Source organism: Sapajus apella, unplaced genomic scaffold (assembly GCF_009761245.1).
Source record: "Sapajus apella isolate SASKATOON/1434 unplaced genomic scaffold, GSC_monkey_1.0 scaffold61, whole genome shotgun sequence".
NCBI lineage: Eukaryota > Metazoa > Chordata > Mammalia > Primates > Cebidae > Sapajus > Sapajus apella.
This window is the reverse complement of record NW_022437001.1, coordinates 3,322,620-3,335,755: the sequence shown is the minus strand read 5'-3', so window position 1 is coordinate 3,335,755 and position 13,136 is coordinate 3,322,620. Positions and strand designations below refer to the sequence as shown.

At 35.0% G+C, this 13,136-nt stretch overlaps 1 protein-coding gene across 1 annotated transcript in view; it reads right to left on the bottom strand.

Annotated features, from left to right (window-relative positions):
* The window catches only part of IQCM (IQ motif containing M), a 414,386-nt gene extending 401,500 nt beyond the window's left edge, over positions 1-12,886 (bottom strand). The window contains 3 exon segments of the mRNA XM_032246433.1: positions 3,171-3,435; positions 5,476-5,558; positions 12,850-12,886. Coding sequence (XP_032102324.1) covers positions 3,171-3,435; positions 5,476-5,558; positions 12,850-12,886 — 385 coding nt within the window.
* Between the last annotated feature and the right edge of the window lie 250 nt (positions 12,887-13,136).

The following is a 13,136-nucleotide window of genomic DNA, read 5'->3' as shown; positions in this document are numbered from 1 at the left end:
TCTAGTTTGCTATACCTGGCTTCATGCTGCCACTTAGTATAAACCACTAACGCAGCACCACATCTCTTTCCTGTGCTTTATGCTTTACTTTTTTGTTGACCAAGTCAAATAACTCTACCTTTCTAATATCTGTAAAATCTCTCCCCTCAGCAGTATCCCAGTGCTACTACCTTCATTTAAGATGCCTTTCCTCATGTGAATTACTATCTCCTTATTGGTTTCTATGCCTCTAAAGTCCATCACACCCCATTTCTAGAGCCAATAAACATGTTAAAATACAAATGTTATCACTGCAACTTCTCTTTAAAACATTTCAATGGTTCTCTCAGCTTTTAGGTTCAACGTTCTTCAGTATTTAGTCTGTTATCTCCAATCCCTCCCCAGTCCTCATGTTTCAGTCATGTAAAATCAAGTAATTCTGTCAATAACATCATAATCACTTTCAGATATCCACTATCAGGTAGATGGTAGGCCCTCTAGCTAGAAAAAACTTTCTTTCTTTTTTGAGTTGACATTCATTTATCCTTCAAAATTTACCAGACTTTAAATTTCCTGGAAATCCATTCCTGACCCCTGAATCTGAATCAGATATCCTCCTATTCATTTTAAAGCAGTAGAGTGTCTTTCTATTATAGTAAGAGTCATACTACTATCATTGTCTATTTATCCTCTTTCAATGCTACTGCAAAAACTACATATATCAAATTTGAATTTCTTGTGGGTAAGCAGCATATCTTTTGTCTCTCATACTTCACATATTAAACAAGTGTTAGGTGAAAAAATGCATGAGCCCCACAATTTCAGTATGGTAGTGACCCCTCACACCTATCTTCAATCTTCACCTACCTCTCCAGGGCTAGATCTCCTTTTCCAACTTCCTAATGGCTAGTTAGGAAGTAGACACATGTGTTGCCAATTTCCTAATGGCTATTTAGGAAGTAGATACACATGTGCTATTTAGACACATGTGTGTCTACTTAACAGGTCTAAAACTGAATTCGTTATTTCCCCCCACCCCTTTCCCTACCTGCCCAAAATCTGTTTCTCCATTTATTGTGGTTCAAATGTTTGCATCTCTTCAAAATTCATGTTGGAATCCAATGTGACAGTATTAAGAGATAGGACCTTTGAGAAAGTGATTAAGCTATGAGGGCTTCACCCTCATAAATGAGAATAATGCCCTTATAAAAGAGGCTTCAGAGAGCTGCTTACGTTTTTCCCTTCCATCCCTTCTACCATGTGAGAACACAGCTTTTGTCCTCTCCAGAGGACACAGCATTCAAGGTGCCATCTTGGAAGCATAGACTGGACCCCTTACAAAACACTGAACCTGCTAGTTAGTACCTTGACCTAGGATTTCCCAGTCTCCATAACTATGAGCTATAAATTTCACATGTTTATGAATTATTCAGGCATTTTGTTATAGCAGCAAGAACAGATTAAGACACCCTCTAAATTTCTATCTCAACCTAAGGACTTTTGTCCAGTTTGCCAGTCTAGAAATGTCAATATCTTTAACATCTTCATTTTCATTACACAATCAGTTGATTTTTCAAAAGCCAGTTTACTCATCCTAAAATAATCCACTAATTCTGAATATACCAAAATGTATTAAAAAGAACAGTAGTATCAAGGACATTCATTGGTACAATGTGAAAAATATAAGGGTTCTTTGCCCAAATGAACTGGGGTAGCAAGGTTAAAAACAGTAAACAGATTTCTTTTCTACAGTATTTCCCAGACATTTCAATATATTAATAATTAGTATGAATCTCCAATAAGGAATATAATATGCATTTTTTAAATGTATCTAACCAAAGAATCCTTTGTTAGGGTCACTGAATTACTCAGGACTAACATTCTGAGGAACATGCTTTCAGAAAGGCTGATGGAACAGCCCTTCCCCACACTTTATGCTTCCCTACTGCCCTAATTCAGGCCCTGTCATCTCTCACAGAACAGCCTGAACAGACTCCTCACTTAGCTCTCTGTCATCACTCTCTACAGTCTCTGCTGCCAATTTTATTTTTCTAACAGAAAGATCTGATCATACCTCACCCCTTCCCCCACCTATAGATTTAAAATCACCATTGTCTTTCCATTAAACATAAGTTCATATCCTAGGTTGACTATTATATTCCCTTCAAACTCTAGCCCTACCCACCTTCCAAACTTTATTTCCTACCACATCTCTCCTTTCCCAAAAGATATTGTGTTCTTTCATCCTTCAGAGCTTTAATACATTTTGTTCCTGCAGCTCAAAATGGCCTCTCCTGTTTCCATTCTGCTTCTCCTGAAAACCCAGTTCTAAAGATATTTCTTCTGATAAATTTCAGTCTAGCCCTTGGTTGGTTACTCCTCAGTGTTTCCATAATGCTTCGCACTGACCTCTATTACAACTGTTACACCGTATAGTGAGAAATTACCCTGTGTTTATTCTCACCATTACTCTCTGAGCCTTTTAATCTCTGTTTCTCCAGCTCCTAACTTAGTGCCTGGCACAGAGCAGTCAATCTTTGTTGATTAGGAAAACTACAAATGAGTGCATGAATGAATAAACATATTCAGAAATAACAGAAAAGGAAAGAAATAAGATAAGGCTGTGGAAGCTATACTAGAAATGTATTCTAAGTGGTCATGTATTCAAGCCATTAGTTTCAGGAAAACAATATCACTTTGCTTAAATCAATCTCTAGTTTATACCTTACCATGTTCCCCATAGAGGACAAATCTTTACAATTTCTTTTATGGGAAAGCTCTGTAGCTTCCAAAAATCTTTTTAGGGTTTTGAGGAAACATACTCATGAGTAAGTTGCCTATCCTATCAATCCTGCTCAAAAACAGAATTCAGGGCTATCGTCCACGGCTGCTTTAGCATCTGCGAAATAAACAGTCTCTGAGGATTTTATCTAGGAAGAAGATCACTTCTGGAAGACATGGCTAACCAGTTTTGTTCCCCTAAATTTCTCTTTCCCCTTAGAATGCATTCTTCTCAATTCCTGGTGGTCCCCAGAGATTAGCAGCTCTATTAATCAGACCTCCCTGCCTTTCATTGTTAAGATTTAAAATTCAGGGAATTGTTTGAACAAGAAAATTCCATTACAGGCACATAAGAAGCAAACAGTTTTGCCATGGGTTTGCTAAATTTCTTCACTACACCAAAAACTTACCTTTTGTAATTAGATCTATGGGCCTGCATTTTTCTCTTCTATTAAAAATGTGTGGTTCCTTGAAGGAGATTGGTGGTAGGGATTCCTGAAGATGTCCACTTTTGGAAAGCTCCTTGGGAAAGCAAATCCTTCTGAGCACTGCCCGATGTTCTTGCAGCACATCATGTGTTTCGTTTTTGTCAATCTCCAAAGGTATGTATTTGCCACATTTCGGTTTTTGGTGTTTCTTTCTAAAAACATTTACAGAAGTACCTTGAACTTTATTCTATGAATAAAACAAAAATACATGTTGGCAAAATTTTAGTACGCATTATTTAATAATTTTATATAATACATTTTATTAATAAGTTCACAAAATTGCATCTCTACTAGAAACATTTTACAAAGTACCTTACTGTATAAGACATCTACTCTAATGTAAATTACAAATGACAGTAGCCAACTAAATCAGATGTTTTTCTATGTCATTCTCCAAAAGTCCTTCACAACCATAAGCATTATATTCTACTTTGAAAGAAATGTAAATTTTAAAATAGCAACTTTCTCCTCAAAGTGATATTTTAAAATACGGGTTTCAAAGTCCATTGTAAAATAGGAGTTTTTCAAATAGACAATTTAATATAGGAATCAAATTATTTTCAACCATCTTTGAAGAACTTTTAGATAGCCATAAAATGCTAACACCCCTCAAACCTCTTTCTTTGCTGAACCAGAAATAAGTGAACATATATGGAGGTAAGCTCTCAAAAACAGCGTATTGGTAATAGGACATACATTTCATACCCTTTTAATCATAACTGCTTCCTAATTTTGACCACCTTGAACAACAGGAGAATAATACAGCTCTGGATCTCTGACAGGTAATTATCCAAACAGCATAATTATTCTACACACAGATAGAACTATAGTTCTTCCCTATGCCCCCAACAACACACATGCCTAAAAAAAGGTTTAGAAAAATTCAAATTGTTGCCGATTCAAATGTCAATAAGGAGGTTTTAGTGTGCTAATATTACATTTTCCCAGGAACCTAAGGTGGAACACTGGGCTATTATTAATAGATAAAAATTTTAAAACGGGTAAAGTTTCCAAGGCATATCTGTCTAACCATGAAGACTGTCTTGGTAAAGAGGACCATTCAAAAGAAACATAAATAAAAATTAGAATCCTCCTCCCTGACTACAAGAAATATTGAAAAATATTTAAAATCTTATTTAAAACTTTGTTTAAAGATTTTTTTAAGTATTCAAAAGAGGACTAGGATCATCTGACACACAGTAACCCATCGAAGGTAACCTCCCCTCACTTGTCTTCCCAAAGGCTCATCTGTCACAATAGTTGCCCCTTCCACAAATTTGCTGCCTCCTCTATAGATGCTCTCCTCCAAAATGTCACCCTGTGCTCACCCTCCTCCATCTCTTTGCTATCCCTTTCCCTTCCACTCCTTCTTCCCACTTTGCAAATATATGCTATTCAGCAAATATTTATTGAGCCAGGTACAATCATTATTGCTAGAGATACAACATTCAAAAACCAGTCTATGCCCTCAAGGAGCTATCAGACCAGCAAATAGACAATTGTAATGCAAAAAGATGTATGAAAGATAATGGAAGATACAGGTAAGCATGGTAATGCTAAGGGTATAAAAAGCACTCATCTCACAATATATTTTTTAGTTTAGCTTTGTCTAAACAGTATTTAAAGGGATATTTACTTGAGATGAAAAATCCAATTATTTAAAATTCTTCAAAAATTTTAAATTGTATTAAATGTACAAATCAAACACATTTGTATAATTAAAATTTGTGTAACTAAAAAGTCTTATTTTAAAACGTCATATAAAATCTATTTTATAGCTAGTGAGGATTTCATTTTTCTCAATTCTATTATCTTTTCTATTTCTGTTTGTTTGTTTTGTTTTTGAGATGGGGTCTCACTCTGTCACCCAGGCTGGAATACTGTGGCATGATCTGCAACCTCTGTCTCTTGGATTCAAGCAATTTTCTGCCCCAGCCTCCAGAGTAGCTGGGACTACAGGCATCCACCACCATGCCTGGCTAATTTTTTGTATTTTTAGTAGAGACAGGGTTTCACCATGTTGGTCAAGCTAGTCTGGAACTCCTGACCTCGTGATCCACCCACCTGGGCCTCCCAAAGTGCTGGGAATACAGATGTGAGCCACTGTGCCCAGCCTCTCTTTTCTATTTCCTCAATCACAAATTAGGGTTTATGCAATCATTTGGAATAATCATTGTAGTATGCAAAAACTTAAAAATGTAATATTAGATAAATGCAAAGCAATAACCTCATTTATTTTCTCATAATGCTGGGCAATGAGAGTTTTTGCTTCTTGAAAAAAGTCTTGCTTGGTGATCTCTAATGTAGGACCTAATATAGAAACAGAAACATTTTTTAAACAGGTAATGTGAAAGTGAATTTTTTAAGTGGACATTATAAGAGGAAGCAAAAGAATATAATGATCTCTCAATGTAATATTTTGTTTTTTAAGAATAAATATAAGCTTGTAATGGTCAGGTGATAAGATAGATTATCTCAAGTTACTTCAGCCCAGATAAAGCAAAGAAAATAAACAAAATAGAAATACGCTTCCATTCTGAAAGTCCTTTAAATGTTATTGTATAGAAGATATAACAACATGTTTTGGGCATAAAAGTTACTAACAAGTCCACCTGTGTTTCCCGTATTTAATGACTAATGCATGAAGATGTAAACTTCCTCAAGAGTATTTACCTTCCAACTTGTTGACAAAATTATAAGTATAAAATAAAATGCCTCAATAAATTTATTAAACAGAAGTAGCAATTAAATTAAAAATACATGCCTATGGATGGATGATGGGTGGATGATATTATAATAATTTTTCTATTTTCTAAGTTTCTTAATTTCTTTTTTTTTTTTTTTTTTTTTCTTTTTGGTGAGACAGGGTCTCCCTCTGTTGCCTAGTCTGGAGTACAGTGGCACAATTATGGCTCACTGCAACCTCTGCTTTCCAGGATCAAGCAATCCTTCCACTTTAGCCTTCTGAGTATCTGGGACCACAGGCATGTACAATCACAGTCAGCTAATTTTTCTACTTTTTGTAGAGATGGGGTTTCACCATGTTGCCCAGGCTGGTCTCGAACTTCTGTGCTCAAGCAATTTACATGTCTTGTCCTCCCAAACTGCTGCGATTACAGGTGTGAGCAACAGCACCCAGCCTAAGTTTCTTCATTTCTTTTAAGCAGGACTATGTGTACAATTCTGTAGCATGTAGACTACATCATTCTCATTTAGCCTTGTCTAAGTTTTCCTCTTTATATATTTTATTTATTATTAGCTGATCCTGTGCTTGTTTCATCAGTACAAATACTATAAATTGAATGATATTAGCTGATCCTGACACTTAATAAGAGTTTCTTGGCTTCCTCCTCTTAACTCAAACTCAGTAAAATTTAAATATATTACCTATTCAAAGTCTAGCCAGTAGGCTCTCTGTTTTTATAACTCTACCTTCTTTAGTACTCTTACTATGAAGGTTTTCTCTCCTCTTCACCCACACATATGTTAAGCAATTAAAAACTCAATCTTCATGTAACTCAAAAGTATAATGAGATACCACTACACTCACCAAAATGGCTAAAATTAAAAGACTGATAACACCAAATGTGGATGCAGCTGTAGAGCTACTGGAACCCTCAAGTATTGCTGGTGGAAATGAAAAATAGCATAATCAGTTTGGAAAAGGTATGGCAATCTCTTATAAAGCTAAATATACACCCATCCTGCAACCCAGCAATTCCACTCCTAAGTATTTACCAGAGAGTATGAAAATGTATGTTTATAAAATACTTGTACAAGAATGTTTATAGTAGCTTTACTCATAATAATTCTAAATTGAAAACAGCCCAGATATGTAACATTAGGGGAGTTGATAAACCGTGGTATATGTGTACAATAAAAGACTACTTAGCAATAAAAAAAGAGGTACCTCTGACATGTACAACACTATGGATAAATTTCAAAAATATGCCAAGTTAAAGCAGACTTATACGAAAAAGCACATACTATATGGTTCCACTTATATGAAGTTCTAGAACAGATAAAACTACTCTACGGTGGAAAAAACAAACAGAACAGTTATTCTGCTGGGAGGTATGATGGATTGACTGAGAAGAGCCATGAAGAAACTTTCTGGAGAGATGGGAATGTTCTTTATCTTGATAAGAATTTGGATTACATAGGCATATATTATCATTGAGTGTACTCAATGAATGTACATTTAAGATTTCTGCATTTCCTTGTATGCACATTTTACATCAAAAGAAGAAAAACTATAAACAAATAATGAATTCTAACTAATGATATGCATGTCGACTGAAGGATGGGTATGTGACAAATCAAGTATAGTAAAATATTAATGGTAAGAACCGGGTAGTAAGCTTATGGGCATTGATTTAAAATTCTTTCAAGTTTGAAAATTTCATAATAAATTACTGAAGGTAAAATTGTCTCTTTATTCCTGCACAAAATATCTCCTTGCTTTTCATCAGGTAGACTCACAGGCCATAGGTAGCTGTTACCTTGGGGTAATAAGGTCCTAAGGAATGAAGCCAGGTTCATATTAATTTCCCAGTTCAAAGTCATAAGAAGCACTGTCCTCACATGGAAAGGGCAAGAGTTCTGGAATTAAAATTGTTTCATCAAATTTTAACTGAAACCTAATTTTGCTTTGAGGAGGCCTCCAGCCAGAGCATTTACTTCATGGCGGAAAGGCAGAGAGCTATTCCTAGCTGTGACTTCACAACTTGTCCTCCATTTCCTTCTCTCATGACAATACTTTCCTCTTTTCTTCCTTTCTTCAGACTATTCAAATATCTCTTACAAGTACTTTAATTACAATCACTTATAATTACAACATTGTCATGTGTCATGCACATGACAATCAATATAATTCATTAATGTCATTAATGTATTAATTCACTGGTTTTCCATTGTTGTTGTTGTTGAAGATGTAGCTTTGTGGAAACCATCATGTCTTCATTTCAGACAAGGCCTTAGAGATGATCTAGTCTTCATTTACAGGCAAAGTTCTGAGATGCAGAGACCTGACAGCCTGCTGAAGTCACATAGCAGTGTTAAGGCTGTGTAGGCACTGTGCTCCTGAGTTCCTCGCTGCCCTTTTCTACACATCTGCTGCTTTTCCTGATGCCATGTACTGCCTATAAGTACTAGAAATTCCTCTGAAACTTGGCTGGTCACCCTAGTGAGATATGCACGTTTCCCTGACATACGGATTTTAAGCCAGCACTCCCACCTCTTGTTGTCATGTAATGTGCTGACGCAGCTGTTTCGATTTCCTCCTTTGTAACTAGAAATTAGCTTTTGACAGAGGAGTTTAATTCCCAAGGTAGCATTTTCTTTCTTGCTGGGATCTTCCTTGATGAGTCTGTGATTTCCCCTGTCCACAAGTGCCACTCATCACCTGTGGACCATGGAGAAACTATATGCGCTCTGGCAGCGCGAATGGCCTTGTTGGGGCCAGAAAGCAGATCTTGACATGTCAAGGTACTGTCACAACATACCCATACGGTCAGGCCATCAGATTATTGAGAAGAACAAGGCCTGAGACTGTTCATAAAGGAGCAGAGAAAGTCAGCCACGGCCAGAGAGCAGCAGTTTCACATAGATCCTGAAATGGCTCCAATGAAGGCATGTGGACATTGACTTCTAGCTGGCAGTCCTGAGCCCTTGTTGTCATGTGAGGCACTGAGGTACCTGTTCTGATTTTCTACCAGTACTAAAAAGTAGCCTTGAACAAAAGCGTTAAATTTACAAGCTAGCACAAGGTACTCATACTTCCATGCCTTAGAAAGGCAATGCTAGAATCATTTATTTTTATAATTTCCAAGGACATGAAACTATTCAACAAATGAGTCTAAAAATTACAAGAAATTAAACAACATTTATATTAAATCTCCATCCAGTCAATAATATTCAAGGTTTCTCTTTCTTTGTTCATAATGAGGCAAGAATATAGGTTTGCATCTTTTACACATTCAAGTGCACTTCATATATTATTTTGAGGAAGTTGCTAAGGTATGTTCCTTCTGTATTATGAAAACTATACTTATGGCTTAATTTGTACATATTGAGGGTATATAGATTGGTTTTTAACAGCTCATATTCCTGAGTCACTCTATTTTGTGTTTGAATTACAATTTGCTCATGAACTTTATTGTCTTAAGCCTTATTTTTCTTATTTGTAAAATGAGGATAATAATAATATATGCCACAGAGAGTTGTCTGAAGATTAACTTAAACATTGTTACAAAACAGCACAGCACCTGACACAAAATAAGTTTTCAATAAATGTGAGAAATTTTATTATTTTTGGTATTATTGTATAATTATCATTGGGCTAATGATAGCAACAGTGTTTCTCCAACAGTGTTTATATAATTATATTTTTAGTCAACCCTCATTTCTTCAAAATCACAAAGATAACTGTCTAATGCAGATTGGATAAATTGTCTTATTAAAATTCCTTTTATCCAAAACTAATTAACATGTTTGCAGTTAATAAAATATTTTCATACATATTATTCTTCATGTTATTAAAACCCCCAAAAGCAATGGCAAGTCATTATAAGCAATAATAAATGTTTTTGCAATAAAGTTCATGAAGAAGTTGAAACGGTCATATTAAACTCATCTAAGACAAGAGTGCAAATACTAACATTTCCATTGGAAAAAAAATGAGAACCTCTAATCCCAAATATTTCACTAGCCTAAAACATTTCCATACATTTATTTTATCTTTTAAAAAACCCCTCATTTTTCATATAACATCAGCTTAACATGATTGTAATGATGGTTCATAAAATCAGGTTTATCTACTACCTTAGAGGTTCTACATAGTTGCTCCAGTGAACCTCTGAAGTGAAGATACAAAAAGAAAATCTAGTTATGGAAACTATGACAAAAAAATAAGCCTTCTCTTAATTAGAATCATTAAGTCTTTTCTGTATCCAAGAAGACCCAGGGGTTTAAAAGCATTTGTTTTTCATAATCATAATAAAAATAACCGGCCATACTCAGAGGGTTTCCATCCTTCCCATTAATAGGCTACATTCTTCAGAGAGGCTTCACAAACATTTATTTTAAAAATAATCTTAAGCAAAGATGTATGGCCACATGGCTAAGGCCAACACTATGTATGCAATTAGGGTAAATGTCTGACAGGTGTAACAAAAGCCCCACCTCAGACACAATAGGACTCAGTTTAGCACATATTTATTACATATCTACTAAGTGCTAGATGCTGTTTTGATGCTAAATGTGCTAAAATAAATAAGACTATTTCTGCTTTCCAAGTGCTTAAGGGTCTAGTGCAAGAAAAAAATGTGTAAATAAATGCCATGACAGTCAGTTAAGATGGATACTGTGATAAAAGCCAACAACCACCAACACCCCCTACCACTAGCTCACTAATGAATATCCCTTTAAAAAGATAAAGCTTCACACTGTATTATTGAAATTAATATTGAAAACAGAAATATCCCAAGAGAAATGACATGTGAATGGAAGCCAGGCTTAGGCAGTGGTTTTAAATTTAAAGTGCTTCATTAAGTTCATGTGCCATGGGGGTGCTTCCTTCTTTCAGTCAGAGCCCAGATCTTATCTGTTTCACATATTTGAGCTCTTCCTAAGTTTTATTTTGCAGACTTTCTTTGCTGAAAAGTAAATACACACCAACTGAGCAAAAAACAAATAAAGGTCTGAATAACAGTGCATCTGTGGAAAGAACCTACTTGCAAACAAGTTCAGATGGAGAGAAGGGTTGGAGTGCTGAGAAGTGGGAGAAGATGGAGAGAGGAGAAGCTAGAGAGGAGAGAAGCTGGAATTAAGGCCATCAGTTCTAGGGTAAAGAGTTATGGAACCTGGAAACTGAATAGAAGCTCTTTGGACAAAAACTTCAAATACAATACTTTGAATTAATTTCATTACATGTAAGTGAAGAAAACATAAATTATTTCTAATTTCTTCCTAAAAAAGAGATAAGAACCAAATAAAACCCAAATTTCAAGTGGTATCTGGTTATCAACTCCTAAAACACATATTCAACATTTTTTCCCATAATACATTCTGTATTAAGACTCAACTCTTCAGTTCTAAATTAAAGGCACACTGTTGAGTTGTCTCTTACTGACTCACTTTCCCCCGCCCTTATTCCTTGTTCTTCTTTAACAAAGTATCTTGCCTTCTTTGCACCAAGAAATGCTAATAATTTTCATATATACCTCAGACAGATTTTACAGGGTAAAATGCTAATAATTTTCATATATACCTCAGACAGCTTTTACAGGGTACTGCCCAAAAATATTCTATGTTAATATTTCTCAGACTGTGGCCAGGTTGCTATGGAGATGGAGGGAAATGGCAAGCTCATAACATCAAGGTCATGTGGGCATGACCTAAGGCAAAATGAAACTAGAGAATATTCCTCCTCTACTTCCTGGATCTTCCACCCTCTCTGACCTTCTCATCTCAAAAATGTTCTGTGGTATCGAAATAAAAAGAGTTAAAGTGATCATCACAGAGCTCTATTGGCAGCCCTGGGCAGATGCCAGCTGGCCTGTATCATATACTGTCAGGGGTAACAGGAGCCAAGAGGAAGTAGCAGAACAATAATAACCTCAGCTCTTGTGCAGTACTATATGTTAGGATTGCTTGTCTTGTTGCCAAGTCTATTTCAACTCTAAAAGAAATACAATGTGTAATTAATAATAATGTGTGGTATACCTGAAATTTGCTAAAAGAAAGATCTTAAGTAGTCTCATCACACCAGAAAAAAAGCTAAATATGTGAAGTAATAGATATAATTAGCTTGATAGTGGAAATAATTCTACAGTGTGTATGTATGTTGACACGCATGTTGTACACCTTCATATATATTCAATTTTTATTTGTAAATTATACCCCAATAAAGGTGAAAAAGAATACAATATAAACTGAATATGTAATTTAGATGTAATTTAAATGCTTTCAAGTAGACATACAAAAAAGGTGAAATTCATTTATATAACATAATAATTTTTAGACTATTTTATTTAAATAAAATGCAACCAAACATTACCATTTAAACATTAATCAATATTAAAAATGAATTAGATATTTTACATTCTTTTTTGTTCTTCAAAACTCTGTATGTAATTTGCTTGTACTTATATACATCTCAACTCAGATGTTAAATTTTTATCAGAACTACTTAACCTGTATTTAAATTTTATAAAATAGTCTCCTGAAAAAAATAGATTTATGTGCCCAAATTTGTTCCAAACATGCTTAAAGTTTTCCAGTAACTGAATTATCCGTTTTTAATTTTACATTAAAATTCATTAAACTTAAACTAAATATTCAGTTCCTTAGTTTCTACCAGCCACACTTCAAGGACTGAATAGCCCATATATGAAAAGTGAATACCATATGGGACAGCACAATAAGTTAAAAAGATCTCTCAAAAGTTAGTTATTTATAACAAAGGGAATGGAATAAATCCTTTCAAGATGTGCCAACAGTGTGGTGCTCTGAGAGTCACAAATTAATAGAAAACATTAGTTAAAACAGTTGAAGTGTTATGACTTGTACATCAAGTTGTTAGGTAAGCATAGATACTCACATTTTGCTTTTTCAGCCATAGCCTCTGCAGTAGTCATGAGGGGTAGTTAGGATAATCTTCTTTTTTGAAGGCTGAGCTCCAAATCCTTAAACACAGTTACATTAAGTAATTCAGTGATGATAAATATTTATTTTTAGCCATTATTTTGCTCACTCATAAGTAAATAGGATGAAAGATTAAAACTTTTTATGTCATTTCTATGCTCTATTAATGCCTCCCCTTCCAAAAGACAGTAACGATAGCCAGCATTGGGTAGAGCTCTGCAGTTAATCAAGTGCTCATATATA